General features: G+C 37.0%; 2 protein-coding genes and 1 pseudogene across 2 annotated transcripts; 1 reads left to right on the plus strand and 2 right to left on the minus strand.

The window, feature by feature from the left end:
* Positions 1-752: 752 nt before the first annotated feature.
* Positions 753-2,394, plus strand: LOC103941601 (40S ribosomal protein S14-like). Its single transcript, XM_048584211.1, has 5 exons — positions 753-800; positions 895-938; positions 1,756-1,843; positions 1,980-2,114; positions 2,329-2,394. The coding sequence occupies exons 1-5, from the start codon at positions 753-755 to the stop codon at positions 2,392-2,394; spliced, it is 381 nt and encodes a 126-aa protein (XP_048440168.1).
* Positions 2,395-2,400: 6 nt separating this feature from the next.
* Positions 2,401-3,499, minus strand: LOC125477264 (putative germin-like protein 9-2). The gene has a single exon (XM_048584209.1). It carries the CDS (start codon positions 3,469-3,471, stop codon positions 2,863-2,865), a length of 609 nt encoding a protein of 202 aa, XP_048440166.1. The 5' UTR covers positions 3,472-3,499; the 3' UTR covers positions 2,401-2,862.
* Positions 3,500-9,259: 5,760 nt separating this feature from the next.
* Positions 9,260-17,441, minus strand: LOC103941604 (annotated as a pseudogene).
* Between the last annotated feature and the right edge of the window lie 685 nt (positions 17,442-18,126).

An 18,126-nucleotide genomic window follows, 5' to 3' on the forward strand; every position in this document is an offset into this window, starting at 1 on the left:
AATTCATGATTGGGTTCATTCATCTTATTCTTGTTGGGTCGAGGATTGCATTTGCAAAAAACTGAACCAAATCAAAGCAAAAATGACCGTTAAATTGTGAATTTTAATTTCTAAACGTCGAATTATTTTATTCAGTTACCTAATCTCCGAACGGTTGTTTTGGGTGATTTTGGCGGAGCAGATCTCGAAGTATATGCAAACATGTTTGACGGTTGGATCGTGGAAACTAGTTTTGTAGAATGTGTGTCCCCTTGTAAATAATCGATTCCAAAACACTTAGTGTTTTTTCTATACTTCCATTAAATAGAATGTAAGCTTTCATGTAAAAGTTATGGAAACTAGCATATTGAAGAAAAAAAAAAAACCCTAATTGTTTGGGAAGGAGGTGCACCTTTAGTTATGGAGGTCTAAGGAGTAATATATTGGTGGTATAAATCATAATAGTAAGTACTACCAGAGCAAGGAGTGCAAGCCAATGGTGGGGGTTCGCAGTAACTACAAATTTTTTAATAATATTATTAGAATTAGTCAACGAATACTTAATTCGTCAGGCAAACCCCCTGCTATTCCGCGCCATTTTTTTTCTACTTCGAGCCAAAATGTTGCTTGACGACATTTTACTTGCACTATGACAATAGTTCGTCGTGTAAAGCTTTTGAGTAAACCCGGAATATTGATCGTCTTCGCCCTTCCAATTGAAATATCCGTTGGGTAAAGTTCGTTTACATGACGAAATCTGTTCCATCGCGTAAATGTTTGTAGAGAAAGCCATATTTTCTAGCAGTGATGATACTTTCATGATAATTATCAGTATTGTAGTCTGTGCTTAATACTGTACATCAGTCATCTGTCATCTTTCAGTTGGATAGAGTAATTTTCTTTCTGTTTTACAACTGCTCCACTGATTTGTCTGGAAGAGAAACCCTTATGCGCACTACCTTTACGTGTCATATCATTTCTTATTGTTGTAGTCACTGTGAAAGTCTAAGCTACTTCTCGTTACTTTAGCAGAAGCACATGTACAGATCTATATTATGGACAATAACAAAGATTAGCCGAAGCCACATTTGTGCGTTCTGGTAACTAACTACTAATTCACTAATCAAGCTAACAAGATGTAACAACTTTACATTAGAATGGTAAGAAATTATCATATGCCTGCATGTGTACTGCTGATAGCATGAGGACAAGCTAAGTTGCTTGACCCGTCATCAATTATATCAGAGATTCTGATTCCATAATTCTTGCGTTTATTTTTCTTGTCTTACTTAATACCCAAGTTTATCAGGTAGATACTCATCTGAAGTATGAAACATTAAAAATTTATAGATGTAGTAACATCCGATTCAAACCACATTTGGTTGCGATTGGGCCTTGTCTAAATGAGGTATATTTGCAGCATTAGATAGTGGAGAAATTGTTTCTTGAATGCTTGATTTCCATACCCCTTGAAAGACATACATTTCCCATAAATTTTTTTGAGTCATATTGGAGCTTATACGGAGGCTTCAGTTCTGCGCACTGGGCGTGCCCAAAATTAGTCGTGAATATTTCTCAAGCTTAAGATTGGCTGGTCTAGGAACTTTATCAGTTGGTTCCAATTTTGATGTGAATATTTGACATGGCTGTTTCCGCATTGTCATTGTAGTTTGTATTTTTCTTTAACGGTATTTGGGGTTCTATGTTTTGCTCGCAGTGGTTGTAGGCCTGAGTAGCTGTATCTGAAGTCAAAATTCTAACATATGAACTAAATGTAGGTGGTATGAGGGTGATGGCTGATCGGGATGAGTCTTCACCATATGCGGCCATGCTTGCTGCACAGGACGTGTCTCAGAGATGCAAGGTCATCTTCATCTCCCATTAACTACGTTAATGATTAGAAACTGAATACTATTGCCAGCCTGAATAGTTATGGTTGATTTGCTACCAAGTGATATAGTTTAATCAGTAAGATGAGTTGTACTTTCAATTCTGAACAGGAACTTGGAATTACTGCTCTTCATATTAAGCTCCGTGCCACTGGAGGCAACAAAACCAAGACTCCTGGTCCAGGCACTCACTCTGCATTACGGGCCCTTGCTCGATCTGGAATGAGGATTGGCCAGATTGATAAAGCCCTTTTATTTCTCAAAAAATGTTTAAGATCACTATTTGACGACTATAAAGACTGCAACCTATCCTCGTCATCGTTTTAGCCTAGATGATTTGGTAGAGGTTTCTGTTGTGAGATATAGTAATGTACTGACTGAACCTAGAACGATTTAACTTTGTATGCCAATGCTTTATCGGTGGTGGTCTTGAATCATTCTTGCTTTCTGTTTTCCAGAGGATGTGACTCCAATTTCCACTGACAGCACCAGAAGAAAGGGTGGTAGAAGAGGTAGAAAACTGTAAGTGACTTGCATATGTTTCATCTCCGACAATTTTATCCATAAATTTTGGGGGCGGATGTAGTTTATGGCGTTATTAGCATTGAAGAACTGGAATGTTATATAGTTTTTTGTCCTCTCTAACTGAGCTTTTACTTTAAGAATTTGGATTTACACACGGGTACGATTTTATATGCTGCCTTTTCTTTTTGGCCTGTTTTATAGGCTTAGAGCATAATTCTGTTTTACTTGCTATCTCGGATGAGTTTATTTCTCTGTACAGTTTAACTTTAGGACGTTTGGCAATAAGGAAAAGCAATGGAAAAGAGAGGGAAGATTTTTGTTGGTTGACCATAAATCATTTGTAGGAAACAAACATGCCCTTTGAATACATTAAGGGTAAATTATTCAAACAAAATTAGAAGAAAACAAAAGGATAGAAAATTGCTTGAGCAGAACATTGAACTTCTGGTTAACAATTCTGTCCTCATGGCTAGGGTGCAAGTCCAGCCTTGAGCTTTTGAATGGTGGCGACATCGGTCTTGAAGGAGATAGCCAAGACATTGTCGTCAATGCCGGTGGCAAACAAGGTGCTGGGTATTGATACAGTTCCTGCATTTGCACTTCCAAAGGCAGAAACTGCCAGAGCTGGGACTTGTGGATCAGCATTGTACTGAAAGTGTGCTAGCCCCTTGGGAAATACAAACAGATCACCTACTTGAAGGGTCTGTGTAAAGAGTGTGTTTTTGGTGTCCACGAAACCAACTTCGAGGGCACCTTCAATAAGGAAAAGGAGTTCAGCAGCGCGAGGATGAGTGTGTGGTGGGTTGGTACTTTTAGATGGGAATTCGAGGGTGGCGTATGAAACACTCTGGCCATTAAGAGCGGGGAACTCAGCCATGGTTGCCTTTAATATCTTGAAAGCTGTGGGAGGGCCGCCCCCAACAAGAGCGCGAAATGCGGTGTTTGTGAAGAAGTTGCCATCTATTGTTACGTTTGGAGGAGCAATAAAGTCGGTAAGAATGTCCGGGTCTCCGGCCATTGCCATTTGAACAAAGGCGATTGAAGCAATTAGTAGTGAAAAAATTTTGAGAGCTGCCATAGTTGAATGATTTAATTGTAGAATTATTCAATATTGTGCTATTAATGTTTGGTTGTGGCCCTTGTGGGATGAGATGGTTGGCCACAAGGGCAACATTTATAAGGTTTAGGGTTGAAAGAACCCTAAAGAAAACGAGGTGATTAGGGTTTGTATTGTTGCTGCAGGCCTTTCTGATGTCAAAATTGTAGATGAAGGTTACAATGTTTCTTCTTGTAATTGAAGTTCTACAGATGTTTGTTTGTCATTTTAGGGCAAGATCATGCCTAAAAACATTACAGATTTTGCTCATTTCGTCGCCAATAAATATTAAATTCCTAGCATATGCTCGAATTTGACAACTAAACCCGATCAAGTTAATTTTTTTAAAGAGATTTTACCTTAACGTTTGAAAGCAAAATGCCAGAGAAACAAGTCAAACACCTAAGCCAAAAATTCTAAATTAAGCATTTTATACCCAAAGGGAAGCAACTGTTTAAAAACTAAGAAGAATATAATGATAAAAAAATAATTTCTACACAACTTTTTTCTTTCATGTAGGCCTAGCAAACAGGTCGTGTTTGTCGTGTTTCGTGTCGTTTTCGTGTAATACATATTATCTTAATAGGTTGTGTCATGTCACACCCATTATCTTAATGGGTCCTTAATAAGTGGGTCACTTAACAGATAAAATGACCCCGTCCCGTTATGACCCGTTAAGAAAAATATTTTTTTTCCTTAAATTTGCACTTACTACATTGCCACATAAATATTACTTCAAAACCTAAAAACACATTTGTCGTTTAGTATTACATCTACACTCCAAAATAAGAGCGTAATAAAAAAGCAACAATGCACTACTAGTCTACTACAAAATATCAAATGTGCAAGGATATGCAAAACGAAGGAGTTTTTCTTTTCAAAGTTGTGAAGCCTTTCTCAGAAGTTAAAACTTTGTCAATGAAACTAAAAGGTTGCACATCATTCCTTTTACAAAATCCTTTAATTTTCATTGATCATCATGGAGAAATGTGTTGGAACTTTAGCTCGATCTGTTGCCTTTAAGAGTTATGTTGATAATGTTTTCGGTAAGGTTTTCCATATGAGGACTCTCTTCTGCGTAAACTAAGTATAGAAAAACCAAATATTGTTAATCATTCAAATTATGGGAAGTTTACCAAAATAACTATGAAAATAAATAAAACAATAGTACTATATCATATTAAAATATTACCTCATTTTCCAAATTTTCTATATTTAATTTAATATATATACATACATACATATATATATATAATTATTATATTATTTTTAGGGGTATAAAATTATTAAATTAATACTTTACTTATCGTGTATCAGGTTATCCACGTGTATACCCGGACCAACCCGTTATCTTAACAGGTGCTTATTATAACGACCTGATTCGTATCGTGTCAACCTGATAACCTGTTAATTTCATGTCGTTTCATATTGGGTTAACGGGTCGTGTCAGAAATTGTTAAGCCTACTTCATGCATACTCCTGAATAGGGTCAGTTACACTAATATTCCTTAAGGTTTATCTAGTTTTCACAAAACCTCCTTACATTTGAGACATCAAACTAACACCCCTCAGGATTTAATTCACATTCACATAACTCCCTTAGTCAAAATTCTGCTAATAAATTGACAACTTTACCCTTACAACTAATTAATTAAATAATAAATTCCTTGAGGTTTATCGAGATTTCACAAAACCCCCTCAAATTTGAGACATTACACTAATAGCCCTCAGGTTTTAATTCACTTTCACATAACCTCTTCAGTCAAAATTCTACTATTAAATTCACAACTTTACCCTTTTATTAAATAATAAAATAGAAAAAGGAAATAATAAAAATAAATAAACACTAACTACTCCACTAACAAGTCAACACAAATTCAATTCAGTTAAACAGGTTTGAGTTGGTAGCCGATGGGTGATTACAGTTTGCTTAAACAAAATTTTCTAAAGGCAACTGGTGAAGGTGACAATTTGGCTAAACATTACTGAAGTCATAGAATTAGCTTGGTTAAGGAGTCTTGAAAATTTGGTTAAATAATAAGTTCTCCTTTTTCGACTGGTTATTTATCCCAAGTCTTTCCTGGAGAAGAGTCTTTGACTTTTTTTGCCCAACAACCTCACTTCATTAGCTTTCTCGATGAACTGGATTTTTCTAGGATTAGATATTCTCACGTAACATTTAAAGTTCAACATATCAACGACTGAACCACTTTTACTATAAAGACACTCATTTCCTTTCAGTATCTTTGTCTCTACAATCTAATTCCAGTTCGACGGACCTATATTCTCACTAAAATAGTTGAGGTTGCCGAACCCAGTGTAGAAGACCCTGAACTTCGTAGCGAGTTGCACAACCTATAGAATCCAAGGCTGAGAGTGTTGCTTCCTCAACCAAGGTCACTTGATTCTGAAGTCAGGAACACATTCCATCATACCACCACATTCAAAAGAATTTTTCTGGCCGAGCTTAGTAGTAAATTGGGATGCCCATATCAGCCATCAACCAACGAATGACATAGTTAACTCATTAAGTTACTTGACCTACGCGCCTCATACGCTATGTAGTTTTTAGGGTCAATAGATATATAGAAACCCTCAAGTACTAGCTATACAAGGACGGAGCCAAAAAAATTTCGGCCGATAAGCTAGCTAAGAAGTCTAAAAAAATAGTTGGTTTTTAAAAAAATGACTATACGTTAATCTTACAAGCAAAGCTTGTCCAATTATTCTATGTTCATCAACCTTTAAGATGGCAAATATATACATAAATAAACAGAAAAAGGTTAACACACTGTAAAACTTTTTTAAATAGATAAAAGTCATGCATAAAATAATTCAAAAACTAAAACATGCAATGAGTTGCTTTTGAAAAGAATTAAAAGCACTATTAGAGTAAGTAATTATTGTCACAAATAACTATAAATGGAGAGTATATGAAGTGTAAAATAGATTTTGTTAGGAAATAAATAGTATTGGTTAATGAAGTAAATAAATAAATAAAAAATACATGGACTAATAGTGAGATGAATATAAAAATAAATGAAACATAGGGAATAATTGGTTTGTACCCACATGAGTTACCTAGGCTATAGCCCAGGATAGCCCTGTACTTGGCTCCGCCCTTGTAGCTATATATATATATATATATATATATATGAAGTGGAATTATGAAGTTGAAATATGTGAAGTTTATAGAACCAGATTAGTCAAGTGGTGGGATAAATTCAACCATCAGAAGTCCATAGGTGTTACTTTGAGTGATGATGATGGACTAATGTCCGATAATGGCTGTTCCGGGATGGTAGGCAGAGATGGTTGTGCTGACTATGCCGGAATTGATGGAGTAATGGGAAATTCTGAGTTATCATCTTTATAATCACTACATTTGTTCATCTTTCAGTTTATCAGTTACAGCTTATCTCATTTGTTAACCTTTTAAGAAGGATTGTTTACTCTCAACCCAAACAGTAAAGCATGTTCCAAACAATAAGTCCATAGGATTGGCATGAGCAGATCGCATGAGCTAAGAGGGAGTTTAGCAAATGCGCAAGGAAGGTAATAGCCAGTAAGATTTCTGTATACTGAAAACCTGCATTTTGAACATTATGAGTAACTTAGCAATCTAAGTGATGTTAGGTGGTACAAAGTTGTTTTCATGTCTAGAGTCATGCTTAGAGAAGATAGTAATCAACCATTCTGGAAAGTTGGGTCATGAATCCTAGAGGTGACATTACTGGTGTTCTTATGAAATGTTCTATAATGGTGAAAAGTAATGTGTTAACTGCATTTGGGACTCCTCGTCCTATATGTTCATCAAAGATGGGTATACCATCTTCGTCTCTTTTGACTGCATTTTTAATCTCATTTCTTGATTGTTCAGTGAAGTTTTTTTTTCCACCAAGAATGGAGCATTCCTGTAAATCCAGTGACCAAAAGGTCGACAACTTGTGTTTGACTAAATAATCTACTCATAATGTTCAAAATGCAGGTTTTTAATATAGAGAAATCTTACTGACTATTACCTTCCTCGCGCGTATTTGCTAAACTCCTTCTGTATATATATGACATGAGGAGCTTCACACTTCTGGTGGCATTGACCAATCAGAATCACATTTACTGAAAGCTGGGTTGGATGATAAGGAAGCTACGATTCACTTGGCCATGCATATATACATGGAAAAGAAGCATGAGTTATTCCGTACAAGGTAGTTCTTGGCAAGGCTCTATGTGTTTTTTTCAGGCTACTCAAGTCGAAAAGATTAGGACCCCTTAACGGTATATATGCACCTCAAATAAGAACACGATCTCATCAGTCTCATGAGCAAAAAATGGATAATCGATCTGTCAGAACTAAGGTACCCCGAGGTTGCATAGGTAAAATAGTATTTATACAGGAAATAAAAAGGAATTAGAATATACCGTTCTGTAAGTACAAATTCTTAATCTATTGCATACAACATCAGCTGGCCATTTCTTTATACTTTGCTCGCTCAAGGTTGTATTCATATGTTTTTTGTCTGGGATGTAGGTTGCTGGAGTTCATCAGATTCGTAGTGTACCGAAAACAAGATTCAATCAGGTGCTTGTCATCACTGCTCTAAAAATCCTTGCCTAGATGCTAGACGGTTGGCCACCATACCGATTAGTCCCTGGGCGTTTGAAAATTAAGAAATGTCACCTAGACCCGCTTAAGCGTCCGCCTAGCTCTCCTAGGCATCCACCTAGGTTGCGACTCCCACTTAGAAAGAAAATCAATAACTTTCATTTTGTATTTTATTTTTTAAATAAAATATAATAGACTTGTTAAATACTTGGATGAACACTCATTATATGCTTGTTTCGCATGTTTTCAATATGTTCTAATACTTTATAATCTATATGTCATTTTATTATGTAGTTTATGTATCTCAATATAATTATGTGTTTTTTAAGTATAAATAGGCACTTATTAATACAATATATAATAAATTTATTTGAATTCGCCTAGGCCCCCATCTAGTCCCTGCCTAGTCATCTAGGCGTTAGGCCTCAACCTACCGCCCGACTAGCTTAACGTCTTTTAGAACCTTACTTGTCACAAATGGTAATTTACACACTAATAACTTGAAAATTTTCGAGTTGTACATAACTTAAACAGCTCAAGCAACTACATAGCCTCAAAAGCCAAAAAATTGAGGATGAGAGGACTTGATAACAAACATAAACAGGCCATGTTTGCGAGTCCTAGTGGAAGTCCTTGGTGAAAAATATATGTATTTTGTTGTTTGACGAAAATGGCTTTTGAGCACCTCTGTTTCCTTATATTATATGTTTTCTATCATGTATTCAATTCAAACCCTAAAAATAAAGGTTAATTACACTAACACTCCTTTATCGAGTATCATAGAAGCCTAAAAAAAAAACAATGGAAACAAATAAAGATTATCAATTATAATTTAAATCTTATTTACTGTAACGAAACTTACAGTAAAAGAATTATAAATGAATACTTACATAAATTTCATCGCGACCTCGTTGCCATAATTGGTGTGCATCCCCCCCAAACCACCACCTTGGAGAAAGGCTCCCCAGCCACCTGCCGTTCCTTGACTTGGTAAGATAGGGATCGAGAACCGAAGTGGTGAAGATACGGTTTTTTGTCCCGATTACCTTTAATTGCAGCAGATTTTTTTGTCCATTACAAAATATTAATTTAACTTAACTGAAAAAAAAAAGTATATAAATAAACTTTGATTACCTAAAACTTTTCACTCTGAAAATGAATACAAAGCTACTCCCACTCGGCCCCCTTCTCCACAAACTCCTGGCGTAGTTTTGCAAGAGCTGCCTCAGGTGTCAGAAAAGTGTCGTAGTACTTATGCAGCTCGTACTTCCATGCCTTATACTGGCCGTTCCACACTAATAGCTCATCTACTACGACAATTTTATCACAGGCTTCATGTGTCCGTTAAAAAAAATAAAAAAAAAAGAGTACAATTTTACCACAGGCATGATAAACACACGGTAAATAACAATTTTTTACTACAATTAAATTTTAACCCGTTGTAAAATAGCAGTAAACGACCACGCACAAAGTTGCACATTGTAAATTTACTAAGCCACCATGGACAATGCTCATGGTCAATATTATTTGTATCCACAACCCCTTTTTGTTATCTACCACGAGCATAATGTCTGTTAGAACCATACATGCTTAACTGAAAAAATTTAGAGGAGGTGGGACACTAAATTTTGCAAAATTTCAAAATGTGTAATTATCTATACTATTTAAGAAAATAAAAACTGAAACAATAACCGTGTAGAACCAGACAAACACCACACCCATCCATTGTGCAAAACTAGACCAGTAAAAGAAATCGTAGTAGTTTTCTGAACGTATGTCTATGAAGTGCAATTAAATTCTGAAACCCACTATCCACTTCTCCCACGACGGTTTCCTCCACAAAGGAAAAACTACGCTTATTTATTCTATTATCATCTCATGTACTTATTATTATTTTTCTTTTATTTTATTTTATTTTTCAGTTTTAGTTTATTTGGTTTTGTTTCTATTTCTCGATTAGATTCCTCCATTTGGTACTTTGTATTCAAATTAGATTTTGATGAATTTTAATTCTTTTAATGAATCTAGAGGTATTCAATTAGGATTTTAAGTGATTCTCTGAAATTCAAAGTGTATTCAATCAGAATTTTAAGATAGTTAATTAAAATTCTTAGAAATTCAGGTGCATTCAATTAGGATTTTAAAGCAGTTTATAATATTCTGGGTGTATTAATTAGAAATTGATTTTAAAGAATTTTAAAAAGTTAAGGAATTCGACGGAATTTTAGAGATTTCGTAGTGTATTTTAAGCATCTACAAATTTCACCTCTTCCCGTGAGATTTCGAGGGAATTGAACCAAAATTTTACATGAATCTCTACAAATCAATTAAACTCCATAAAATTCCTTGGATTTATAAGGAGAGTTTTAATGAAAAGGGTTTGGGCTAAATTTAACTTAACCAAAAACCACCATAAACTATTATTTAACTAAAAGGGTTTTATATTTAATCACAAGGACAAAACTAACTTAAATCAAACCTTACAAACATTTAGAGACATGGGCTGAATAAAAAACCCAAACACAGAATAATTTTTTTTTCCAGCCATGCCCTTGACAGAAACTTCATTATGTCAGCCCAATTCAGTTAGAAGCAAACTTTTCTTTATTTACAACTATACCACTACCTCATCAAAGCCTAAATATCATATAAAAATGAAAGGGTAAATTACATTTTACCCCCTCAGGTTTGGGGCCAATTTCAATTTCTTACAACATCTTTAAAACAGTTCAATTTCATACATTTACTTATCGTTTAATTTCAATTCTATACATCCGTTAGAAAATCTGTTAAGTTAACCATGAAGTGATGTCATGGCAAATATGGGGTCCCCATTTATGCTGACGTGGCTACCACATTTGTGCCACTTGGCTAAACACTTAATAAAAAAATTTAAAATATTAAAATAATAATATAAAAAAAACCAGAACCCAGAAATCCCCGACCCACTTCTCCCTCTCCTTCTCTGCAACCCCCCCAGACATGGGAATAGTACCTGAGCATCAACCAAAATGGTTCCAGCAGCGACAACATTTGCAATCCTTGAAGTGCAAAGAAGCAGGATGCTAGGTAGCCCCGACACAATATTTCTCCACGCATCATCCTGAAAAGTCTTTGCAAATCGGCAGAGAAAGCAGGTTGCTCACTCCAATCCTTTACCGCCAAGTCTGCATGTGAAATCCCGTTCCTGGATTTCACTATTATAATCTCCGTATTTGTATTATTGAGATTTTATATTATTTTTCGAGAAATTATATTAATTGATTTGGATTTAGATTTTAATTAAATTAGTTACAAAGTTTGAAGTTTGGGAAGTAATTATCTAAAATTCGTTGACCTTTTGAGGTCACAAGTAACGTATTCAAATAGATCTTGAAACTACGAGCGCATAGGCGAAAACCATTTGCGAGTCCGGATTATAATGTTATAGATACGAACATTTGAAGTTGTGTTACTAAACTATAGATTTTAAATTTATTTTAAACTCTCATCTTGTGGGAAAGAGGCCAATCCTATTTATGTTAGTTAAGGGAACCAATCAGGGGGAGGAAGAAGGAGGGAAAGGAGAGAAGGGAAGAAACACCCAAGCAACCTTGATCCGATTTCAAACCCCGACCCGGTTGTATCTCTTTCGTCCGATGTCCAATTGAGGTGATTTTGGTGTCTATGGAAAGCTCTCGGCGAACCCAACATCTTTGTGGTATTATATTTCTCAATTTCTAACCTAATTTTACAAAACGAAGCCACAAAGTCCATGGTTTTCCGGCGAGTTTTCTCATGTTACAGTGATTCCAACAACGATTACCTGCGATCACCACCACCAATAGACTCCCCTCAACCCTTGTAGCAAGGCCCAAGTATGTGATGAGGCGTCGGAGTTCGTTTTGGCAATGAATCGAGGAACACCCATTTCTAGGTTTTCTGACGGGTTCGAGGGCAATTGAAGCTTTTCCTAGCCAAATTGGACTTGGCCACATGTATAAAACTTGCTCCACTCACTGAGATCTATTTGCCTGTAAAATTTGGTAATTATTGAAAATAGTTGAATATTCCGGCGAGTTGGGGCGATCGACCGCAACCCGCGACGGCGCATGGCCAGTGGGCCATCAATGCCCTTTTAAGTCCAATTAGATGCTTTGAATTCATAATTGATATCCATATGAAGTGGTTTGATTGTTTGAACTTAGTTTCATTATGGTACATCACTTGATCAAAATTTGAATCAACGATCCGACCGTTGGATCATCACCAAACTTTAATGCATTATAGAACATAATATTTGAGAATAGCTGGAATTGATGGATCGAGAATCTAACTTATGGATCTTCCTAAATTGGATTTCTAAGTTAGTAAAATTAATTGTTAACCACTACCTAATTCTAGCAATTGGCGGAGATCCGACCGTCAGATCACAATGAGATTTTAGTATGTTGTTCTTTGAGGATAATGTGGACCTTAAGAAGTTACGGATCTAGATTATGATGTACGAATGTTCCGGATTAAATTGCTAGGGTGTGGACCCCACCATTGATTTTTGTCAACAGGTTTTGAACCATTTGAATTACTAAAATTAGTATTACTAGAGACTCAGTGAAGCCTTGCGAACTTGTCTCAGGAGTGACTTTAATATATATATATATATATGTGATATGGTGATTACCCGATTCTTTATATTAATATCCTTTGTGGATATGACATGGTTTTATAAATGTGTTTTCTGTTAAAATGTGATTCTTTTATAATTGGCCATCGATCTATTTTTGTTAAATTTGACTTGATTCATGCATTGGTAATATTTGTGGAAAAGTGATTCGCATTGCATATTGAAATGTTTTGTAAATTGAAGGGTAGTAGGGGACTATGACCCTGCTTGGTTAATCCGCATTGGGGGGTCACTAGTGGTCCTGCTTGGTTAATCCACAATGAGTAATCACTGCCTAATAGATTCGTGGGAGTGACTCTGCTTGGTTAATCCGCGATGGGGGGTCACTACCTACATGGTTACTTAGGGGTGGCTTTGCTTGGTTAATCCGTTATGGGGGACCACTTCCTGTTTGATTACTTATGTAGGCTTTGGCCGAACCGCGTCCCTCTAGCCCTAGTTTTTAATGTACATATGAACGTTGGTTTTTGAGAATCTTAGGGTTTGAATTAGAAAAGTCGTTGGATGTCTAGGTGACTCATTCGGAGTTTTCAACCACTTGATTATGATTTCATAAAGCATGATTCTACACTTGATATTTATAGATTGTGATCAATGGTATGTTTTTATTAAATATCACATACTTGTATTATTGTCAACTTACCCGAGCTTCGCAGCTTAACCGAGTTCTGATTTGCCAGTGCAGCATTCCCTTGATGTAAGCACTGATTTTACATATGACAGGTCTGGGTAGATTACGAGAAATCGTTTGGTATTTTGGTTCCGTTGAGTGGTTCGGAACCTGATGTTGTTGGATTCCGTTGAGTGGTCTAGAACCCTTGCTTTTGCTAATTCCCATAAGATTAGTCTAGAACCCTAGATTCAAGTGGATGGGAATCACCCCTGATAGACCTTTTGATTATAAATTAGAATTACCATGTTTATTACTCATAATCCAAGTAGGGAATTATATAGAATTTCTTAGTTAAATTCGTGAAATGATAAGTTATCGCATTGATTGATTAACGTAAATAAATGCTAAGATCATGCATTTTTTATTCATGAATTGATTAATTGACGGGATTGCGGAATGACTTGGGATATAGATGTCATTATTATGATTATTCTAGTTGATCAATGTGGCTTGAGAAGAATGTTGTTCTTCATCATTGTTTCTTGAACATATTGCATGGTATGCATTGTGATATATTGTTGTGACATAGCGATTTATGTGAAAAATGTTCGAGTATAGTGAAATGGTGAACTACGAATGGCTTGATCCCTATTGTAGGTACGTAGGCAGTCTAACGAGAAGGTTAGATGCAACCATAAAGTATACGAAAAATCATTACTCAATTCGAGGCTTGAGCGTGCTTGGTACATATTCTGGAGGTGGGGTATGTTAGATATACGGATACTTGGTGACGTCATGTGTCGATACTGGACGTATGTCGGAATCGGGGCGTGACACCGTGACTCGGAGCTTGACCATCCTTTCCACAAGCGACACCAGGTGCTTCCCATTGGTCATTGTGGTGTGGAGGTTGAGCCTCTAGATGGCCTTGGTCTCGTCATGGTCGCCACGGACTCCGAGACTCGTGTACTCCTCCATAGACTCCTTGACGACCTTGAAGGTGGTTTGAAATACCCGATCCAGAACTCGCTCGACCAAGTCTATGGACCCAAACTTCAACAGCAGCTTTGCGACGAATGCCTTGACGAACGCCATGCTCAGGTTATGAGTTAATACGAGGATGAGACCGTATCGCATCTCCTCGCTCGAATCGGGGGTTCTAGAAACCCTAGTGATGAGATCTTTGGATTCGTCTTCACTTAAGTGAGGGATTAGGTCAAGCATTCGAGCTTCATCATCTTGGGTCCATGGGACGGCCTCTAGGAATCTGAGGCAGAATCGAATACAATCCTTAAAGATACACTCCAAAGCCACCAGGAAGAGGTCGAGCGCTGTCAACACAGTGGTTATGGAGGTGGCGAGGTTGGGGGTGTAAAGGAGTTGGAGGATGGAAATACGGGCATCCATGGCTTCTAGGGTCGATAAGACTCGCAGACTGATGTGGCGGACGACGTCATCTTGGGCATTGGGGTTTCGGGGTGGTGGAGGGGTCGCGGGGGAGGTGGGGGTGGGGTGGGATGGGATGAGGGGTTGCGGTGAAAGGATGGATTTCTGGGGGGGGTTGCGAGGTAGGAGAAGGAAAAGAGAGAGAAGTGGGTCGGGGATTTCTAGGTTCTTTTTATTTATTTTTTAATTTTTTAATTTTTTTATTAAGTGTTTAGCCACGTGGCATAAATGTGGTAGCTACGTCAACACAAATAGGAACCCTATATTTGCCACATCATCATTTAACGGTTAACTTAACAGATTTTCTAACAGATGTATGAAATTGAAATTAAATTATAAGTAAATGTATGAAATTGAAATGTTTTAAAGATGTTGTAAGAAATTGAAATTGACCCTAAATCTGAGGGGGTAAAATGTCATTTACCCAAAATGAAAATTTTAAAAGTTTCTATCAATTATCCCAATCAGGTAGTCCATTGTAGAACTAATTGATTTGACTTTTAAATAAATACAAAAATAACCTTTTTGTTGTAGACGTAATTTACTGAACAATTATGGAGGCCATAAAGAGAGAAAGGTACGGTAATAAAGAAGAGAAGAGAAAGATGTGTAATTGTGGGTGTGTTTGATTCACCCCATTATGCCTTTATTTATAGTAGTAGAAAGGGTAAAACCTTTCCCTTTAGGATAACAACATTTAATAGGTAATTAATCCTAATAGAAATATATAATACTTTCCCAGATTCCCTAGGATTTACATAATCACATTCCTATTCTAAATATGACTACAACACTCCTTCTTGAGTGTGTAAATACTCAACAAACCATTGCATCATATTCTTCAGCAGATAAGGTAGAATAGTTGATGAAGTCATCGGCACAACGGGTGATCGTGAATCTCAAATTTACTTTGAAGTATGCATTTGTAAAAACTCACAAAAACCTTGCTATGGTAAAAGCCAAGGAATGGGGAAAACCCATGGACTAAGGAGAAAAGTAAAAAAAATATGCATAATGTCTAAAACGCTCGTCAAATTGGACGAAGGTAATGAACTCAACGGAGTATGATCATCCCGAGATAGGTGCCTCATTAAAACCTAGTTAGGTAGCAAAAACCTAGCAGGAAAAATGCTCCTAATCGTAGGGGAAAATAGTACATTAAGATCATGTGAATATGCTTCAAGATACTCCGCCTGAGTTAAACATAACTTCTAAATAAGAGAATTACAAGCGATTCAACTCAGATAATTTACGTATACCGATTCCTTGGACAAGCTTCTGAAATGTAGACTTGGGCAATGACTTGGTGAAAAGATCGGCCAAGTTGTCTTGGGAACGGATTGCATGACTTCAATCTCCTGATGCTTTGCTGATGTAGATGTAGGCACAATATGTCTTGTCATTGACTTCATTGATGTATCATGGCTTGGTTGGGTTAATACATGTGGCATAATCTTCATGGATCGTCGTCGGGACTCAACAATGGATGAAAATATAACAAGTACTTCGAAATTCTCAATAAGAACTCCTAACCATGTCTCACTTGTGGCGTAATGAAGTGAGGTGAGTCTTGGAACGAATCGAAGATTTCGCAATTAAGGTTATATCGTGGACCTCCAAGATATTGCGATATCCCTAACGGTAAAGACATAACCATTTGGGGATTTTTCCTTGTGCGGGTTTGATAAGTAACCAACGTCAGCATAACAAATAAGGCAAGCATCATTCCAAGGATCCGGGGGGGGGGGGGGGGGGGGAGGGGGGGTTGGATCCGCTGAGATGCGTTAGGATTTGCCTATGTAATACCTTCAAGGTACGTCTTTAATACCAATTCAGTAGATGTGTGTGGGTGCGTTGCTGCATCTTTACCAATAGATCAACAGCGAAGGAGATGTCCTGTCTAAATACAATGAGCTAAGTATAACGAAGCGCAAAGTTGAACTTTAGATATGGAATTTCGGATTCCATAACCTCTTCAGGGTCTCATGTGCATATAACGTATGGACGATCAAAGGTATACTCAAAAGTAACACATTCGGGGTGCAGTTCGACTGGTAAACCAAAATACCGTCTGAACAATGCTTGAACTTCAAGTCAAAGCATAGACGAGTTTTTCCAAGATCCTTCACCTCAAATTCCATCTTCATGTGCGAGGCAGTTTTCTCAAGCTCTTCCGGAGTCTTAGTGAGATTCGTGTCAACGACATAAACTGTAACTCTAGCAATTTGGAATAATACTTCATAGTTTAACATGCAAAGACATAATTCATCCCTGACTGATCAAATAATCACATAGACAAGTATACCACATCCGTCGGATTTTTCAATCAATAAGTGAACACCTCAAAACGAGTTACGAAGGTGTTTCGTGGTTTTGGAACTATTTGAACCAGTCCATGTAATTCTTCAGGAACTTGCATGTAAATCTTTGTATTTATATCCCCATGGAGAAAACACTAACTACATTTCATAATGCTGCTATTAATCACAGGATGTTTGAGAGAAACTTTGCGCACTAAGGGGTGCATTATATCGCACTATTTCATTCATCTCATAACGCTTCTTTTCCCACTTGTAACACAACAGGGTTACCTTGGGCTGTGTAAGAACGAAAGGTCCAATACACATTTTGGTAAGGAATTTGACCTGGATTGTAACTTTAGTTATCCAATCAGTTCTACGTTGTCACTTAATCAACGGAACACAATTCGATATCATCGCTTTTCATTTATGTTGGTAGCTACCATATAAGTGAAAACATCATCGATGATAATCTCATTTCAATTCCATTTAGCTCATCCCAACTAGTATACTGGACCAAGAACTTTAAATCTCGGGATAAATCCAGATTAATCTCATAAGATGGAAATGATTTGAGACAGCGATCGAGTTTAGATTCATTGTTGTGCCATGTCTTCTTCTTCTAGGGAAGTGAATCATACGAACCGAGTGATCTGTCGTGCTCCAGACCAAGACAAATTGATTGGCTATTCCGAACCGAGTGATTTGTCGTGCTCCAGACCAAGACAAATTGATTGGCTATTCGCCGGTGTTCCAGACTGTCCAACAAGGACGTCCAAACCGTTCAACGGGGGTGGCACATCCTCCAGGGATGTTGACTCGACGTCCATTAAGTACGTCTATCCTTGCAGGCATGTTTGCAGCTGGTATATGATCTCGTCATTTTAACTAGATCAAAGGAATGCGTCTAGAGCAACATTCTAAAATCTAGAACTCATTGCACTTATTTATCATACATATGCGGTACGGGGATCTAGATAAGACATATTGGGTAATGTCCACGCAAATTCAC

Source organism: the organism of the source record quoted next, unplaced genomic scaffold, assembly GCF_019419815.1.
Source record: "Pyrus x bretschneideri cultivar Hongxiangsu unplaced genomic scaffold, Pyrus_bretschneideri_v1 Contig209, whole genome shotgun sequence".
NCBI lineage: Eukaryota > Viridiplantae > Streptophyta > Magnoliopsida > Rosales > Rosaceae > Pyrus > Pyrus x bretschneideri.